This window comes from Lampetra planeri, chromosome 37 (assembly GCF_965212315.1).
Source record: "Lampetra planeri chromosome 37, kcLamPlan1.2.h2, whole genome shotgun sequence".
In the NCBI taxonomy this organism is placed as follows: domain Eukaryota; kingdom Metazoa; phylum Chordata; class Hyperoartia; order Petromyzontiformes; family Petromyzontidae; genus Lampetra; species Lampetra planeri.
The window spans coordinates 4898213-4916734 of record NC_136143.1 but is presented as its reverse complement, the minus strand read 5'-3'; the positions used below and the strand labels follow the sequence as shown (position 1 = coordinate 4916734).

Genomic DNA, 18522 nt, shown 5'->3' with positions numbered 1-18522 from the left:
CGATTCTACACCCCGAGTCACCCGGCGTGAACTGGCATCGTGGCTCAGCGGTAGACCGAGTGGCTCGCAATTGGAAGGTTGTGAGTTTGACTCCTGATTGGGTAGGGGGAGGGTAGGGGGAGGGTAGGGGGAGGGTAGGGGCAGGAGAGGGGAGGGTAGGGGGAGGGTAGGGGGAGGGTAGGGGCAGGGGAGGGTAGGGGCAAGGGAGGGGGAGGGTAGGGGAGGGTAAGGCGAGGGTAGGGCAGGGGAGGGTAGGGGCGGGGCAGGGGAGGGTAGGGGCGGGGCAGGGGAGGGTAGGGGCGGGGCAGGGGAGGGTAGGGGCGGGGCAGGGGAGGGTAGGGCGGGGCAGGGGAGGGTAGGGGCGGGGCAGGGGAGGGTAGGGGCGGGGCAGGGGAGGGTAGGGGCGGGGCAGGGGAGGGTAGGGGCGGGGGGTAGGCAGAGGGGTAGGGGAGGCGTGGGGGAGGGTTAGGGTGGGGTGGGGGAGGGGTGGGGGAGGGGTGGGGGAGGGGTGGGGGAGGGGTGGGGGAGGGGTGGGGGAGGGGTGGGGGAGGGGTGGGGGAGGGGTGGGGGAGGGGAGTTGACTCAGCCCAATCCATCCGGGTGCTTTAAAATCACGACCACCTTGCGGGTGACGTCGGTTGACTCGCCCGTGCCAGAGGAATGAGCAAGCTGCCTGGACCCCGAGGCGAGAAATCACTTCGAACTTTGCCACCCTGAGTTTGTGTGCGTCAAGAAAGAATTTCAAACCAATGACTTACGAGTTACTTTAATGAACGCGCGTACGTGACTTGACAGGTGCAGGGAAATCACGGAACAGCGACGCGTGATTTGATAAGCGTCAACGGGTAAGGCCCCCGAAAATGTGTTGTGCCACTTGCAGGCAAGTTCAGTGCAATCTTGCAGTTGTACAAAACTACTTTTTTCCGGGCTCCTCTTGCGTCCGACCGCCGCCGCTTTGCTCCGAGCCGTCCTCCGCGCTCATCCGGCCGCCCGGCTCCAAGCGCGCGGTGGGGGGGGCGGCCCTGCCGGCCTCCGACGGCGCAGAGCCGAGCGCCACCTCGGCGCGCTGCGACGCTTGCGCGTCCGAGCCGGACTCCTTCACGCAGCCGCAGTCCCGCACGCAAGACGTCGCCGTCGTCGCCGTCGTCTCTGTCGTCGTCGTCACCTCGGCAGGACTGCCGCCCTTCGCGGCCTCGCGCTGCGACGGCACAGACGGAGAGGAACGAAACCCGCGGGGGTCAAGGTCAAAAGAGGTCACCGGCGACGGTGCCAAAGGGTCCAAAGCCGTCTCGTCGTCGTGGGACGCGGACGACCCGAGCGGAGCTTCGAGTCTTGCGCGCATTGTCTTTCGATCTGGCTCCCTGAAGAAGCTCAGGATGAGAATATTTAGAAATGCTGGAAGAATCCGATGAGCTATGAAGCTCTTTTTCATCGATGTCCAGTAAGGGTGGGTCAGAACGTTACAACAATACAAAAACACGACCTCAGTGCAAAGTATAGGAAATGTGAAAAAATCACTTTAAAAAAATATATACAAATATTTTTTTACTATTTTTATCTTACCAGGTAAAGCCCACCGAGCCATTAACTTACTTTTCGGAAACCACAAATGACCCCTCGTCAAAGTGGCTTATCGCGTGGAAATGCAGGTGGAGCGAAACGTCGGACAGAGGGCCGAACGAGTCGCGGTAACAAGCCCAAAACCACGTCGCGGCCGGCTACAGGTGAAGGGTTCGTCTGGTAGTGGTGGGTAAAGGAAGCTCTTTGTGAGTCTCCAAACGTGGAGCAGCTACCAGGCGCTCGGTGTCTCTCCAGCAGAGAGAAAGGGGGAAACTCACTCCAAAGAAACTTCTGTATTAGTTGAACAAAAGCACTATGCTACATTATTTATTTTTTATTATGATTACCGCGCTTGGTCTTGATTTGAAGCTTTTGTGACTGCTGGAATCCATCCTCTCTGGTTCTTTTGGTAAAGTCACGTAGATAGAAAAAATAACTAAAGAAAACACGACGTTTCGGTCGCAACACAAGCGTCCGTTCTTCAGGTCCTCTGTTGCGACCGAGACGTCGTGTTTTCTTTTGTTATTTTTTCTATCTACGTGACTTTACCGAAAGAACCAGAGAGTATGTATTACCGTGCTTGTTTAACCGAGGAAAGCCTTGCCGAGTCTCAAGACTCGTTTTCTGGAGGGTCCTGCCAACAGGGGGGCGACTTTGCCGTGTGCAAACCCAAAAGAGTAATCGACAGGTCGTCTTTCAGCACTGGCAAATCCCAACTAAACTAAAAACGAAACTCTTTTATTTTTATTTTACCAGGTAAAGCCCACTGAGCTACGCAGATTTTTTTCGGAAGCGATCTCAGCCACATACGATAGCTGATCATCACGTGGACATTTATTAGCAGCCAAATACTTTGAAATGTGGAGGAAAAAACCGGAAGACCTGGAGATAAATCCACGCAACCATGGGGAGAGGCACGCAAACTCCAAATATACAGGTGTCAGGGTCGAGATTGAACCCACAATCTCCTGTATACCAGGCGAGGTAGCGAATATCTCGCCACCGTGGTGCTAACGTCCCCCCACGGAGATGGGGCGATGGAATCTGGTGCTGCGCAGGTGCCACACGGATGAGTGTAAATGCGAGACTGTTACAGATGGCGACGGCCTGGGAGGCCTTCCTCCAGCAGTGGATTCTACTCTTGCGTGCGGCAATGTGCTCAGGAAGTGGATGCTAGCACATGACGAGAAGGCTTTAGAAGAGCGTTCGTGTCGTGTTGCTCTTCCTCCTCCTTTGAAAAGTGCAGACTACAGTGGTTTACTAACTGGTCCACAGTGTGCTTTGCATAGTCACAATCGCACGAATGTAGCTGCTCTCTAATGCATCTCTACGGGTCTCTATATATCTGAATGTTTATCTATGGGTCGCTGTCTTTATCAGTCTCTCTCTGTGTGTGTCTCCATGGGTTGACTAAACCATCCACAGTTTTGGTTGCATGGCAAAGTGTTGCACTACTGTGGCTCGTGTCTTTAATTTTCCATTCGTCAAGGAGATGTGCGCGCACCGGCCTGGTGACGTTCTGGCGTTGCTGCCTTACCGGTGTGCGCGCGGGGCAAACGAAAGGGTTATGGCGAACGGGGTGAATGGAGGAAACACAACAGGCAAGGGGGTTGTGTGGTAATGGCAGAGTGCCGCAGACACGGAGAGCGGCGGCGGCGGCGGCGACGCACACACGCTCGTGTGAAGGTTGACGATATCGCGAGGCAGGTTAAAAACATCGGGGGAAGCGATTTGAATTGTTCCATGACTGCCACACATGGTTTATGAGTTCATAGCCCCAACAGTCTGGAACGCTATCCCTCTGCACATTCGCAGCATCACCTCAATCGCCTCCTTCAAGAGACACTTAAAAACTCACCTCTACAACCATGCTTTCGAGCGACTCTGAGCTTGGCTCCGCGCCTCTGAGTTGCGGCCGTCACGTCCGCAAATTTGCGCGCGTTATAAATTGCATTATTATTATTATTATTATAGCAAGCGGGAAGAAATACTGTAATGGGGAGGGAGGGGGGTAAGGCACAGAGGCTAGGAGCCACCGCATTCAAAATTCAGTTTTCATTCCACCTCTGAGAAGCAGATGACAAAATAATTTTCTTGTCAACATCTGGGGTGCAGCACCCAGTTCCTACCTCGGTGCACTCGACGGAATTCAACGAGCAGCAGACGAGGTTGATTGACGGTCAGGCACTCATTCGCTCACCGGCGGTCAGCCGCCTCCCCACCACTCTTCTATCGCTATTGCCACGGTTGACTGTTCCCGTGGATCTTCGCTCGTCGACTCATCGATCCGTGTTTTTCGTCGCCTGCCATACTGCGTTCAACCATCATTACCGTAGGTCACAGTAACATACTTGCTCACCCACTCACCCACTCATTTACTCACCCATTTACTTACCCATTTACTCACCCACCCACCCACTCACGTAAATTGCTCATTCATTCACCCACTCAGTGATCCATGCACTCACTCACTCACTCACCCATTTACTCACCCACCCACCCACTCACACAACTCGCTCATTCACTCACTCATTCACTCACTCACTGACCCATGCACTGATTCACCCACTCGCCCATATACTCACCAACCCACTCACACAACTCACTCATTCACTCATCATGCTGCTGGCCAAAACACGTCTCTCCTCTGTTTCTTCCCAGGCCCAGCTCGAGTTTGGAATTCCCTCCCATGGCCTTGTTCCCCAGGCTCTCAAAACCTTGCTCACTTGAAAAAACGCGTTAACTGTGAATCTCTTATGACTTTTAACGGAGCTGATTGTTGCTGGCCGCTTGGCATTTTGGGCCTTTGGGCCCTGTGCGCAGCGAGTGTGATTATAAAAAAGAAAGAAGGAATAACAACACCAACAACAGCAGCAGCAACATGTCACGTGCATCTCACTTCAATTACAGAATTAAACGGCCGACCAAGAAACATGTTCGCTCTTCATGCTCCGAGTGCCCTAGACTTATTTCGCAATGCAACAGATTCCACAAATGAAATATTTCACTTCGCCCTGTGGCATCTGTGTCCCTTCAAAAGTCATGAATTTTGAGCGGCATTGCTCCACTGGCTACGCTCATTATCTCCTGACCCGCCAAGCGACGATTTCGCATTAAATCAAAGTGACGGGGAGCAGATGTCAAAATCGGCAGGCATGATGGGGGCGTTGAAACCAATTCCCAAATATCAGAGCCCGAGAAAAAATAAACAAAGTATTTAGAGAAGACGGTCGAGTGTAATTTTTTATTATTTTTTTTGTCCGCGTTGGCGCGCGTGTGTGTTGGTGGGAAGGGAGGAGCCGTTCGATGTATTTATTAGTATATTTACTGTTACTATTCGTGTCGCCCATGCATTGCTTGCGCCAATGAGTCAAAGGCGAGTGGTGGAATTAACTCCTCTCCCTTTGCCCCTCGCGTGAAGTCACAGCTCCCAGTGTCAGCACCACGGGCAGCAGCTCCGGGCGGTGACATGGGCCTAACGCTGCCTGCAGAGGTTCGCAAGTTTAAATCCAGTGGCCGCCCACGATTATTACTGCCGGTGTGATTATAATAATATTAACCACGAAACAATCACTGTGGATTTTATCTCGATTTAAAGCTTTCGTGACTGCAGGGATTCATCTTCTTGGTTCTTTCGGTAAAGTCACGTAGAAGGGAAGTAATAAAAAGAACCAAGAAGATGAATCACTGTGGAATTCATATTCTTGGTTCTTTCGGTAAAGTCACGTAGAAGGGAAATAATAAAATAATATAAATATAAAACAATAAAAATCCACAGCAAGAAAATTGTAAACTTTGAAATATTCTTGCTGTGGATTTCACACCTGATGATGATTGCTTGTGTTGCAGTCGAAACGTCGTGAGAATTTTTATTGTTTATATATATATATATATATTATTTAATTTTTTCCTTTCTACGTGACTTTACCGAAAGAACCAAGAATATGAATCCCTGCAGTCACGAAAGCTTTAAATCAAAATCACTGTGGAAGTTAAAGAAGCGCCGTGGTGGCGAGATGTTAACTACCTCGCCTGGTATAGAGGAGGTCGTGGGTTCGATCCCGACCCCTTGACGCCTGCTGTATATTTGCAGTTTGCATGTTCTCCTCGCGGTCATGTGGATTGTTCTCTGGGTCCTCCGGTTTTCCCCTCCATGCTTAGAATCAACATCACGCGTCTACAGGATTTGGTGGCTATACATTTCCAAATGATAAGCCACCTCGCTGAGCTAACATTTGTGACCAGGTCCGTTATAAAAAAAGAGCTACGTAGCTCAGTGGACCGTACTGGGTAAAATAAAAAATAGTTACTTTTAATAGTTTAGTTTACAGATCCCCTGACGGAATTCATAGGAGTAAGTCCATTGCGTGCCGGCGTCAGGGTTCAAACAGTCTGGAAAACTCAGCGAGAGATGTTCCCGGCAATATTCACGAATTTTTTGTTTAAGAAATATAGAAAGGAAACATAATCTAGTATCCATGAGGCACTGCCGTAGTGCCAATGAATACTGCATTACATCTTCACCACCCCTGCCACCCTCTAATCATACATTCAGCATGGATTTTTTTTGCTCCACCGTGAGCTGACAAGCCGTGTTCTCAAAGCACGCAGCGCACAGGCCGACGACGGTGCTGATGATGGGGTGTGGTTGGGTGGGAGGTGGTGGTGGCGGAATCACTGAAATTTAAGAGGCACCTGTCCTGCTTCAGCAAAATTTAATTTGCCAACTGAGCAAAAACAAATCTGAGAAACATTAATTACTTTAAGAAAATGAATGTTGTGCTTGGCAAAGGTGCAGCTCTCTGCGATTGCCGGCTCATGCCAACTGTCTGGAAAGAGCTGGGAGCTACCGCACCTCCCATCATCACGGTTGGCTACGTACGGCGCGGAAGAAGTTCAACATACAGACAACCCATCACAAGAGACCGACCTGCTGACCACAGACTAACTCTGGTGCACACATTTATACAACTGAATGGACAGTTACAGCGGGCGGGGCTGTGGGTGGGGCGGCTGGGAGTGGAAGGGGGTGAGATTTAAGAAATGTGGCAGTGCACCAACAAATGAAACGTCAAGTGGTTCAACGTCATGACGATGCGGATACTCGACGCACGAACGGAAAATTACAAACTCTCCGGCGGTGTGCGAGGGGCACCGTGGTCGCTCAGACCAGAAGATTCACCGTCACGTAGGAGGAGGCATCGTGACGGCAGCGATGCGCACCAACCACTCCCGCGCTACTTGTGACTCCACTGCTGTAGATTTCCACGTGATGAGCCACTTTGTTGAGCTATCATTTGTGGCCAGGTCGCCTCTGAAACACTAAGTTAATGCCTCAGAGTGGGCTTTACCTGGTAAGATAAAAAGAGTCGCATTTTTTTTTGTATATATTTTTTTAAAGTATTTTTTTTTACATTTCCTATACTTTGCACTCTGGGCGTGTTTTTGTATCCTGTGTTGTTGGAACGTTCTGGCCCGACCCTGCTGGACATCTGTGAAAAAGAGCTCCATAGCTCATCGGATTCCTCCAGGATAAATACACATTCCGATTCCGTACCTGGCTTCAACCGGCTCAACGTCAAATTACAGTTGTCGATCTACACCAACATTAGCCGCACGAAAGGGGATCATTGCCAAAACTAAACAGAATTTTTTAAGTGTGTTTTTATACTGGGAAATAAACACGAGGTTGGCGGACTTGGCGAGGGTTTCATCATCAATCCTAGCCGTGACCTTGGCTTTTCTGCACTGCTAAGCAGAGTGGATCTCTGGTTTTTTTTACACCAACGAGGGAGTTGGGGACTGGGGGCTCTGCCAAGATTTTGGTCGTTTGAGCAAATTATACTGTACATTTGTCAATGTCGCCTTTGGCCCGGGGTCTGACAATTGAAAATAAAAACAATTATAATTATTGTACGACGGACCGGTTTGTTACAAACATTTTTGTGTGAAATGCGTTTCGCTGAGGAGCCCAACTTGCAATGCGGTTGTATTCACAAGCGGAGTTAATCAACTCGTCTTCACGCCAAGGCAGTCTTCCCAAAGTGTCTGTTGTAAACGTTGAATAACTTACGACTTCATTTTAACGTGAAAGCTAGCGTTAGGATAAGTGACGAATCATCCATCACGATCCACTTTTACGCTTGTGATACCGGCATAAAATCCATGCGTGTAAATCAATTACTTACAATCTGTGCAAATTGTACGCTAATACTATGCTGTTCCATTTGGGATAATGGCCTGAACATTGCGTACATTTGCTAGCCTTTCCTATACTTTGCACTCATGTCATGTTTTTGTGTATTGTTTGATGTTGTAACCCGCCACCTACAGGACATCTGCGAAAAAGAGCTTCATAGCTCATCGGGTTCATCTCCAAATATATAAAAGGCAAAGTTGTGATTATGTGTGTCTGTTCAAAATGTTTAGCGTACTTCCCGACATGCAACAAACTTGAAATTTGCCATGTGGGTACTTTCCAGACTGTACACCATGCAAAAATGATAAAAATACACGTATTTTTTTGGGGGGGGGGAGCTCAATAATGCATATTTTTTTGCACGGCAAGTGAGCTGTGACGTCAAATCTGTCACGTGATCCACGCATGTGGAAGTATAACGCATTGTAGTGTATTGGTCACCACCGGTGATGATTATTTGAACCGGTCCTGGGCCTCCCCTAGGTCGACTCAGCCTCAAACGAGTAACTGGTGTGGTGTGTGAACATCGCCACTGGGGAGACAAAGGCGGCCGGGCGTGGTGAATCCAAGTCCCGGGCGAAGCCGGGTAGTAAAGCTAGTACAGTATAAATCTCTGTCCTGATTCTCATCAAAGTGTATGCAAGTGTCCAAACGAGTTGGAAATGAGAGCTGAGAAACGATGCAAAGGAGCCATGATAAAGGTTTTTGTTTGGGTGAGACTGCGTGAATATAAATGTGCCGTCAACTCACCACCACCCGACACAGCCAACTAGTAAGGTTGGTCACTTGAAAAAAATGTGTCAATTAGTTGCTATTTCAGCACACCGGTTTGTCGGGCAGTAACTCACATTTACAATCTGAGTACGACGTTTTGCTGGCAATCACAACCAGCTTCATCAGGCGATTCTAGATTTGAAGCTTTCGTGACTGCAAGGATTCACACAAGTCTCCGTCATCAGGTGGGACCGTCACAGCCAGATTAGCTGCAGCTAATCTGGCTGTGACGGTCCCACCTGATGACGGAGACTTGTGTTGCCTCTGAAACGTCGTGATTTTCATTGTTTTATTTTATTATTTTTTATTTCATTTTTTACCTACGTGACTTTACCGAAAGAACTAAGAGTATTCATCAGGCGATTTTAACAGAATTGCCCCGATAGATATTGATTCGCGAAAGCCTACGCGTTAAACTGACACAAAAAAGACGGTAAAGTAAACTGAGACGAGGAATGAACGATTTCTGAATTGCAGCCCAGCATCGTGACAATTCATCGCGGGGGGGGGGGGGGGTGACGGCAAACAATTGTCACGTGCCAATTACCCATAATCACCATCGCCGTCAGTCATCATCAATCATTATTATTCCACTGCTGGATGGAGGCCTCCTCCCAAGACGTCGCCATCTCTCACGGCTTTGCAGCGAAATAATCCGCCTGGCACCTGCGCAGGAGTTCATTTCATTGCTCCATCTCCTTGGTGGTGGCGTCCTATTGGACGCAGATCATTCCCTGGCTTCTGCTCCATCATTTATTATTATTCTTCTTCTTAGGGTTGTTTGTATGGATGGATGGATGTTGAACTTTTTTCGCACCGTAGTTTGCCACCGATGTTAATCGGAGGTGCGGGGGGAAGGACAACGAACTGAACACAAAAAGCAGTTCTACAGAAATGGGTTTTCAATTTCGATTTAAAGAAGCCTCGATGATGAGTGTCACGACTCTCTGTCAGGAGGGTCTTGCCAAGTTTTCACAGTGGGGGGGGGGGTGGGGGGGGGGGCAATGATCGCTACGTAGATTCCAAACGAGTCGCTATTTTATCACCACCTATGACTAACGCAGGCTGGTAAAATGTCTTTAATGGAAAGATGAATACGAATGAGCGTTCGGTCGATTTCCCCGAGAATGTGTTCTACAAGACAAAGCCATGCGTACACGCGTGATAACAACCATGCCCTTGGCCATATAACAATGGCGTGGCGGCGATTGCTTCGCAAATTGACGTCATAGCTGAAACATGGTCAATCGCGCTTCCAAGTCCTGCGCGCGCGCGTGTATAAGTAATTTAATCCACACATAATTAAATATGTTTAAGTCTTGCAGCTTATCGGCAATCCAGAACAAAATGTGATTTAGCCATAATACAACACCTACCGCCTGCTTCGCTCACAGTGACGTCAAGAGTGGGCCACTGTGTGCCAGCGGCGTCAGGGTCAGCATTTCAAGGTGCCCTCTTTGAGCGAGTATTTGTGCCTGGTCTCCTGCACTGCTCAATACGTGTTGGAAGAGGTGGGGAGTACCCACATTTTATCCCACCAAACTCGTAGCGGCCGATCGACTTAGCGGACAGACTGCCGCGCGCCGGGAGAGATCGAATCGTAACGGCGACCTCTGACCTGCGGCTCCGGTGCGCGCCAACCACAACACCGCGGCGGCGGCGGCAGCATCCCAATTAGAGCGCGATTGTAACGAGAGTCGAAACGAAGGGCAGCCGTGGAGGCGCCGTCCCCAACACAGCGCGACCTCCCCCGCGATGGGACAGCTCCTCGACGTGCGTGACCCCGCCACTCGGCACGGAAACGAGCCCTCCCCCCCGTTCACCGCAACCCTCCCCCTCCCGACGATCGACGAGGGGGAGGGTGGTGGTGGTGGGGGGTTTGGGAGCGGAGGCTGTACCACAGGCCGGTTGCGCTCAGCTCACCAACCTGCATTGCCGAAAGTGATGAAGTATGGACGAAAACAACCCCCCTCCCCCAACAATGCCACCCTTAGCACTGATAATAACAACAATGTACCACCGTTTGGCAACTCACTGCTGGGTGCAGGCCTCCCCATGTCGTGTCAGTAGGGGGTTGTTGGGCTATAATTTAGCATGCTGGTCAGTGTCGGTAGTGGACTGACTTGATGAGTTGGGGCTTCAGATATCATTCTAAACTAAAAACTATACTTTTCAATTTTATTTTACCAGGTAATTCCCATTGAGCTATTAAGCTCTTTATCAAAAGCGACCTGGCCACAAATGATATCTCAACGAAGTGGCTTATCATCACGTGGACATTTATAGCGGACGAATACTCTAAAATGCATGTTGATTATAAATGTGGAGGGAAAAACTGGAGGACCCGGAGAAGAATCCACGCGACCACGAGAGAGGGACATGCAAACTCCAAATATACAGCCGCAGGCATCAGGGTTGGGATCGAACCCACGACCTCCGGTATACCAGGTGAGGTAGTCAACATCTCGCCATCGTGGTGCCACTGATGTCAGCCGTGGCAGAGAACCAAGTCGAGGGTCCGGGTGAGTTTATAGCGCGCCGTGCGAACCGCTGTGCCACCGCTTTACACCAACATAGCAGGAATGGAAAATTCAAAAGTTGGCAGCAGTAGTTTGGCCGCTGGCTGCAAGAGAGAAAAACAAATTCTCTCTCACGTTCGAGATAAGGTAAAACGTAGCAGATGAGATTTTTGATGAATGCCGCTGTTGTTTTAACGAACGCGCGCCTCCTGCGTTTCCGTTTGAATCATCGCACGCAAATCTTGACGTATGAATGAGCAACGTGGACAGTGGCAAAGAAAATGGAACAGGAGCTGGCGAGTGCACAAAGCAGCGCGGAAACAAAAGGTGCACGCTGGGAATTACGCCAAGAGACGGAATGAGCAACACATGGATCAGGGAACAAATGCAAATCACAGACAATGCGTTGACTGTTGATGTATGTACGTTGAACTTCTTTCGCACGGTACGTAGCCAACCGTACAAATCGGAGAACAAACTAAACACAAAAAGCACTTCTAAAGAAATTCGTTTTCAATCTAGATTTTAAAGTGCATAGCTCCGAGTGGCTTCCTCATATCGGAAGGAAGAGGGTTCCAGACGGCCGCAGAAGGGCATCTGAAAGCGCGCGATGCGGTCACCGTCTTTATTCGACAGTCAGCCAAAAGCCGCTGCGAGATGACCGGAGTTCGCGTGATGATGGTTTACGCTCCTTGACGAGATCAGCAAGGTATTGTGGTTCATACTCTAAGGTTTTTTTCGGTAAAGTCACGTAGTTAAAAAAAAGATAGATATAATAATAGAAATAAAATAATAAAGCACGACGTTTCGGGTGCAACACAAGCGTCCGTCATCAGGTGGGACAACCACAGCAAGAAACAAATGCTGAAGTGGGCACTTCAGCATTTGCCCACTTCAGCATTTGATTCTTGCTCTGGTTGTCCCACCTGATGACGGGCGCTTGTGTTGCGCCCGAAACGTCGTGATTCATAATTTTATTTCTATTATTATTTCTATCATCTCATTATTTATTTTTATAATACATTTTTACCTATGTGCCTTTACCGAAAAAACCTAAGAGTATGGATCCTTGCAGTCACGAAAGCTTCAAATCTAGAAGTATTGTGGTTCATTTGTGACAAGCACTTCATGCGTAATGAGTGCGATCTTACATAAAAGTAAGTGGTTTGGGCTCGAACGCATCGCAAGAGCTCATTGGGTGACAACACTGGCGACAGAAAGGCAGCCAAAGGAGGGAAACGTTCCGGAGGGGGCGACCATCACCGCAGAGACGGAGTGATGAGATCAGCTTATGTGCAGGAGCGAGATGGATTGTGGCATCGCTGGAGTGTGTGGGATGGTGACGGTGTGGGGAGGCCTTCATCCAGCAGTGGATAGAAAACAACCGACGATGACGACGACGACGCAAATATAAAGTTGCTGTCGCCGCTTTCCACGTAAATAAGACGTTTCCTCTTCTTGGTTCTTTCGGTAAAGTCACGTAGAATGGAAATAATAAAAAAATAAAAATGAAACAATAAAATAATAAAATAATCACGCTATCATGGAGATGTTTTTATTATTTTATTATTTCCATTCTAAAATAATAAAATAATTATTTTTTTATGCTTTATTTGTATTACTTTATTATTTCCATTCTACGTGACTTTACCGAAAGGACCAAGAAGATGAATCCCTGCAGTCACGAAAGCATTAAATCGAAATTTAAGACGTTTCCTGTTTAAATGTATTCACCTCCTAATGGCTCCGATTGAAGGCTGCAGCTTCAGGGAGGCCCTGGTCCAGCAGTGGAATCGGCAAAACTGGCCCGGGCGCGTACAAGCATCCTCCTCCAAGCCAACGGGGGCTTTTGATTCCGCACTACGCGCTCGGAATTAATGCGGCGAGGCAATAACCGTGCCCTTGGTGTTGTGTCTTCTTGGTTAATGTCTCGGGGCCCCAGCAGTGCCGTTTTTGGCCACGCCGCCCCCCCCCCCCCAGAAAACGTTGGGGTGATTAAGCATCATCCAACTCGCCCGCTCTGCCCGTCTCCCGTTTGCGCCAGTGATGGGGGGGGGGGGATGGGGTGGGGAGGGCGGGGGGGGGGATGAAGGGGGGGTGGGGTGAGAGAAAAAAAACACAACGTTCGACAAAAGCGTGAACGTTGCCCGCAGCGTAACGGACAGCCGGAGCACACTGGACACGCGATCCCAGAGGTCGCCGGTTCGGTTCCATCTCTCGCGGCGACGACGGCAGTTGAATCGACGGAACGTTTCTTAAATTCCATCCCGGTACGCCTCCCCCGGCACTGTGAATGTGTACGCCCAACGGTTCCTTTTCATGGAACTTTTTTTTTCGCTCGTTGCCCCCCCCCAACCCACCCCCACCCCCCCCCTGCCGCAACCCAACCACCCGATAGCGAGGGACGCGAGGGTATTATTTTCTGTAGCTCAGCCCCGAAAACATTTAATCGAGCTGGCGACCTCTGGATCGTAAGTATGGTGACCATTAGCAGCATCCTGCATATAGTATTGCTGCCGGGTAAAAGGACCACAGATTAGCGGATTTCTCGCGACGCTCCAGCAGTATCCAGCTAAAAGAGAGACTCGACCTAATGGCAAGGTGTTAATGTGCGGAATGGATAGCGGGCGGCTTGTGTTACCCCCCTTCGCAAGCAGAAACCAGGCGCTTTTATCCTCAATTAGCAGATCGACCCCCGCGTCTCCTCGCAGCCAGCCAGCTCGCAAGGCGCCACCACCACCTCCTCGCAGATCCGCGCACGAGTCGTACTTTTTAAAACGGCCGTAACTTAAAATAAATTTGCGGGCAAGGGTCGGTCTCGTCGGGTGACTGTGGAATAAGAGGAAAAATTACGACGCGTTAAGTCCATCTGCCTGCGGGTCTTCCCGGAGCAATGCTTTGGGGCAGCGTGCGTCTAAAAAGGAGGTGGCTTTCGACGGGAGTTTCCACGGGGCCAACGGCATTGTGCGGGGCGGGGGGGGGGGCGGGGGGGCGGGGGGGGAGGGGGGGCGGGGGGGGAGGGGGCGTGAGAGGGAAGCCGTGCACGCGAGCGCACGACCGCCGCGCACATTCGCCGACATCCTGGTCGAACGCGGGAAGCAGATGCGCTCTCGACAAGAGCCCGCGCCGAGCGAGGAATTACCGCGTGCGCATTACGGGTAGGGGTGGGGGGCCCAAAAATAAATAAAAACAATGCCAATTCGAATCCCGCGGCGGGACAAAGAGCCGAGACGAGAGGTTTCGTGGCCGTCACAGCCAAGAGTCGACCGCAAATACCGTGGGGTGGGGAAGGCATGGGAGAGGGAGGGGGGGGGTGTGGCGCTCGTGATTTTGAACACGGCTGTCGAGGAGGGGCTGCCAGGTGGCTCAGCGGTCAGAGACACCGAGCTGGAACCATGGGTTCAGGTACAGATTTCAGCCGCCGCCCATGATTAGACCGGTGTATTTAGCTGCACGGCTCACTGCTGCCCACAGGGTAGTTCTGCGGCCTAAAATACCTGCTATGCATGGTGCCTGCCCATCCAAGTATTGTCCAGGTTTCAGTCCTGCTTAGCTTCTGAGTGTCCGACGAGATTTGGTGCGGGCGCCGGTGATTTGGTCATGAGAATTCATTAATTTCAGAATATTTTCCTAAAATTATCGAGCGCACTCGGTAGCGGCAGTTTCACCCGTTGAGGATTTCTACGTGAAGCTGTCCAAGGAAATGCAACGATTAGGATCGAGTGCCGTGCCGAGTCTTCATTTGCCATGGCGACGGTAAAAAAATTAGCACATTTGGTATTCGCGCAGTACTCACAGCGCAAAGCTATATCAAGCATGCTTGCCGTTTCACAGACAAGCGTAGTCTGCTGGTAGGGAGGCAATATGGTGGTTAATGCATGGTCTATACGTGGCTTGCTATGTGTTTTTTTCCTCCAATTAAGTTACTTTTGAAACTTGGAACGAAAATGTCGACAAGCGGCAGAAACTGTTGGTGCAACGACAGCTCAACGTTGGGTGGTGCAATGTTCCACATTTACTGGGCGGGAGTGCATTCTGGGTTTTTGGTCATTGAGGTCGATGCTCTAGGCCACGTGATGAGATTAAAGTTCGACCCCGTCAGCATTATAAACGCCTCTTGCCATGCGTGTATGTATTTACGCATACACACCGCCACACTTTTTTGTGACTTTCTCCGATCTATGCGCTTTGTGACCGTGCTCACGAGCTCCTTCTTTAAGCGACTTGCCGCTTCTACGATCGTGTAAATCATCACCGTCGTCGTCGTCGTCGTGAGATGCAGTCGCACCGATGACGCTATGCGAAACGAAATTATCGTCATCAACACCGTTACGGGCGCTGACCCGAACAACCGCAAAAAGAAAAACAATCGCCGAAGACCGAAAAGGAACGCGCGAAAACCAAACCGCAAGTGCGTCCGCACCTCCAATTAGCACGGTTGTCGATGTGCATATTGGACGCGAGGCGCAACATCTCCTCCCTCCCTTCCAGCCCCGGCTCACCGGTGCTCTCCGTGGCGGCCGGGCCGGCCGGTGGGACTCGTGGTTTACGGTCCATGGCCCCAGCGACTCGTTGGCGTAGAAGTCCATGGGGTAGCGCTCCTGCCATTCGATTTGCTTGATAGCCACCGTCGCCTGGAGGGTCGGGGGTAGGGTGGGGGGGCAGAGGGATAAAGACGATGAGAGTGGACGGGGGCGACGGCGCGGGCGACGGGTACCAACGCACCGTCGCGCTGCCACCGGATGAGCATTCGATGATGGCGGCGGTCGGTGTGCGTCTGTGTGACCATGCTGCAGCGTACGGTGGCAATTGGATGGATGGGCAGGCAGATAGAGACTCTGAAGTGTTGTCCTCTTCCAAACGATAATGATGCGAATGAGAACATTTGCGCGATGTAAATCATCACTGTTTCACCAAGTGCAAATCACCTTACCAGCTACCCCGTCAATTTTTTTTACGGCAGAACAATTTGTTTCCAATCCGCTGTTGAATGAGGGTGCTTCCCGTATCTTGTGACAAGCCGTATCTTTCCCCCCCTTGCGTGTTCAACGATTGCATCGCTTCACATACATCTTGGTCGGATAGAGCCAAACGGATCGGTGGAATCACACTGAGCACTGCATCTCCCAATGAAAAGTGAACGCTCGACATGCGCTAACACTGTGGAAGACTCTTTAGTCAGGAGGGTCCTGCCACAATGGGATGTTTGGCCTAACACCAATGACATTGTACACATGTTTACTGTTTTAAGCTATGGGAGGAAACCAGAGAACCTGGAGGAATCCTATGTAGAACAGGGCGAGAACGTACAGACATCACACAGAGAGGCATCCGGAGTCGGGAATCGAAACCCTGTCCTTCCTGCTACGAGGCACGAGCGTTACCACTGCGCCAAGAGAGAAAAAGAAGAAGAGAGAGAAAGAAAATAGAAAAAAAGTGGCGCTAAAAGGAAAAAATACGATAGGTGATGTTTCAGGAAATGGCCCTTTTTCATGGCACATGTGCCATTACTGTTTACAGTGCAGCACTGCCAACGTAGCATCACCAAATAAAAATTTGAATCTCCAATAGTCTGCTCTTTGTTGGCCCTACGAAATAATCATCGGCGCCACCTAATCTAAGGGAACGAGTAATGGCATCGATGCACCCCCCCCCCCCCTGCCCCGAGATGGTGCCAATTACCCCCAAGATGCATCGACACGGCGCGCGGAAGTCGATAGCGCTTAAGGGAGGACGGCGATCGCGCGCGCAGGCCGAGTGGCCCGTCAAACCGCGGGACGTCGCACTGTCGGCTATTTGGATCCGCGCGTTGCGCACGACAAGTTGCGATGTAATCACAGCTTGGATCCACAGAGTCAGAAGCGCATGCACGTCTCGCGGACGCTGCGCAGCGGCGGTGTGGGGCGTGCATCGTGAAGGAAAGGTCGAGTCCCAGAAACTTTGTACCTTCTGGTTTTGATATTCATCCTCCACCTCGAAGACACCAGTGTCTTCTGTGAAAAAGAGCTGTGTAGCTCATCGGATTCCTCCAGCAAAGATAAATATTCTGATTTTGTAACGATCAGCCACTTGAAAACATCAAAAGGCCGATGGGCACACCCCTCCTTCATGAAAGCAAGATTACAGAGAAGACAGGGTGGTGCGATTGTGGCAATGCAACCCAAACTACGACCACATATGAAAGCACTTTAGTTCTTCTGCCCTCCCCTTCAATGTGGGAGTAGGAACAGCAAACGAAATACACGAACTCTCTCCTGAAGCCCTCTCGTGGGTAGCAGGCCTCGACACTAACATTTGGCTCTTGAACATATTGCCACTCGCTAGAATATAACAGATTTGGTGAAGTGGGCAACTACGGGCTATCTGCCCATGGATCGTGATGATGAGTTTCAGATGTTTTTCAAGACTAATTTGTAATCGTTTAAAATAATTTGATTGTTTATATTTTGTTCGTTTTCGTTCGTTCCTCAGTCCGCCTGCCCTGGTGAGGGTCGCGGCGGCATTTTGTACCAATGTGAAATGTCGTCACGCTAAAATTCGAAGAAACAATCATGGGCAAAAGAGAAAGCGAAGGCCTTCAGAGCCTGAACTTTAACTTGAATAGCAGCAGGGATCCAACAGCACAGACATCTGGAGTGGGGGGGGGGGGCGGGAGTTGCAGACGATGGGAGCAGCACAACCACCGGACGTATGAAAGATACATAACTCGGCAAACCCGCAAATATGTAAATGAAACCCTGCATTTCCCCGGGGCCAGCCTCTTACTATTTGATAATTATGCACGATTTTTTTTTTTTGGGTGGGGTGGCGTGGGGAGAGAAGCAGCCTTACGTGGACAGGTGTCACGGAACAATAAAATGCCGAGAGACACGATTCTAATCCCAGCGTGTAGCTAATTACAGCGCAACTCCAATAATGTGGCCGCTTTATAACTTCCAGGTGGTGCGTAGGGTGGGTGGGCGGGCGGGCGGGCAGGGAGGGAAGATGAGAAAGCGTCAGCAACTGCCGGCGCGTTAAATGGCTCGCAAATACATTTACGGGCCAACCATCCGTGTGCAGTTTGCAATCTACCAAGTCTGCGCCAATTACCTGCTTTCCTTTTTTTTTCCTCTTCCCCATTCTTTTTTTCTTTCAAGGACAAGCCAAAACTAATTAGAAATATATTTCTTATCACGATGAGCCAGAACAATTCCAGGCACTCCAACAATGTTTCCTTCGCATTTCATTTTCTATCCGGAGGGCTTCCGCAGAGATGCGTGCTGCTGGCAAAGGGGCCGCGTGGGCTACGTCGGCCGTTATGGCTCGCCGAAAACTACCGGGCGAGCAATTAAATCGCAGAATGAATTAAAAACATCACAATGGGAAATGTTGAGCTTAAATCTTAAGTTAAAAGTTCAATGGAAATATTCTTTGTATTTTACACACACAGGGGGGGGGGGGGGGGAGCGTATGTCTGCATTATTCCTACCG

General features: G+C 50.2%; 1 protein-coding gene across 4 annotated transcripts in view; it reads right to left on the bottom strand.

Annotated features, from left to right (window-relative positions):
* Positions 1 to 750: 750 nt before the first annotated feature.
* The window catches only part of LOC144730955 (2-(3-amino-3-carboxypropyl)histidine synthase subunit 1-like), a 108988-nt gene continuing 91216 nt past the window's right edge, over positions 751 to 18522 (bottom strand). For 3 of the 4 annotated variants that reach the window (XM_078611842.1, XM_078611841.1, XM_078611843.1), the window contains 2 exons: positions 15555 to 15686; positions 751 to 1198 (listed from right to left, as the gene is read on the bottom strand). In XM_078611842.1, the coding sequence (XP_078467968.1) occupies positions 914 to 1198; positions 15555 to 15686 (417 nt within the window). In that variant the 3' untranslated portion in view covers positions 751 to 913. Of the gene's footprint in view, positions 1199 to 10978; positions 11157 to 15554; positions 15687 to 18522 lie in introns of all 4 variants that reach the window. The other variant, XR_013587879.1, reaches the window with a different exon arrangement.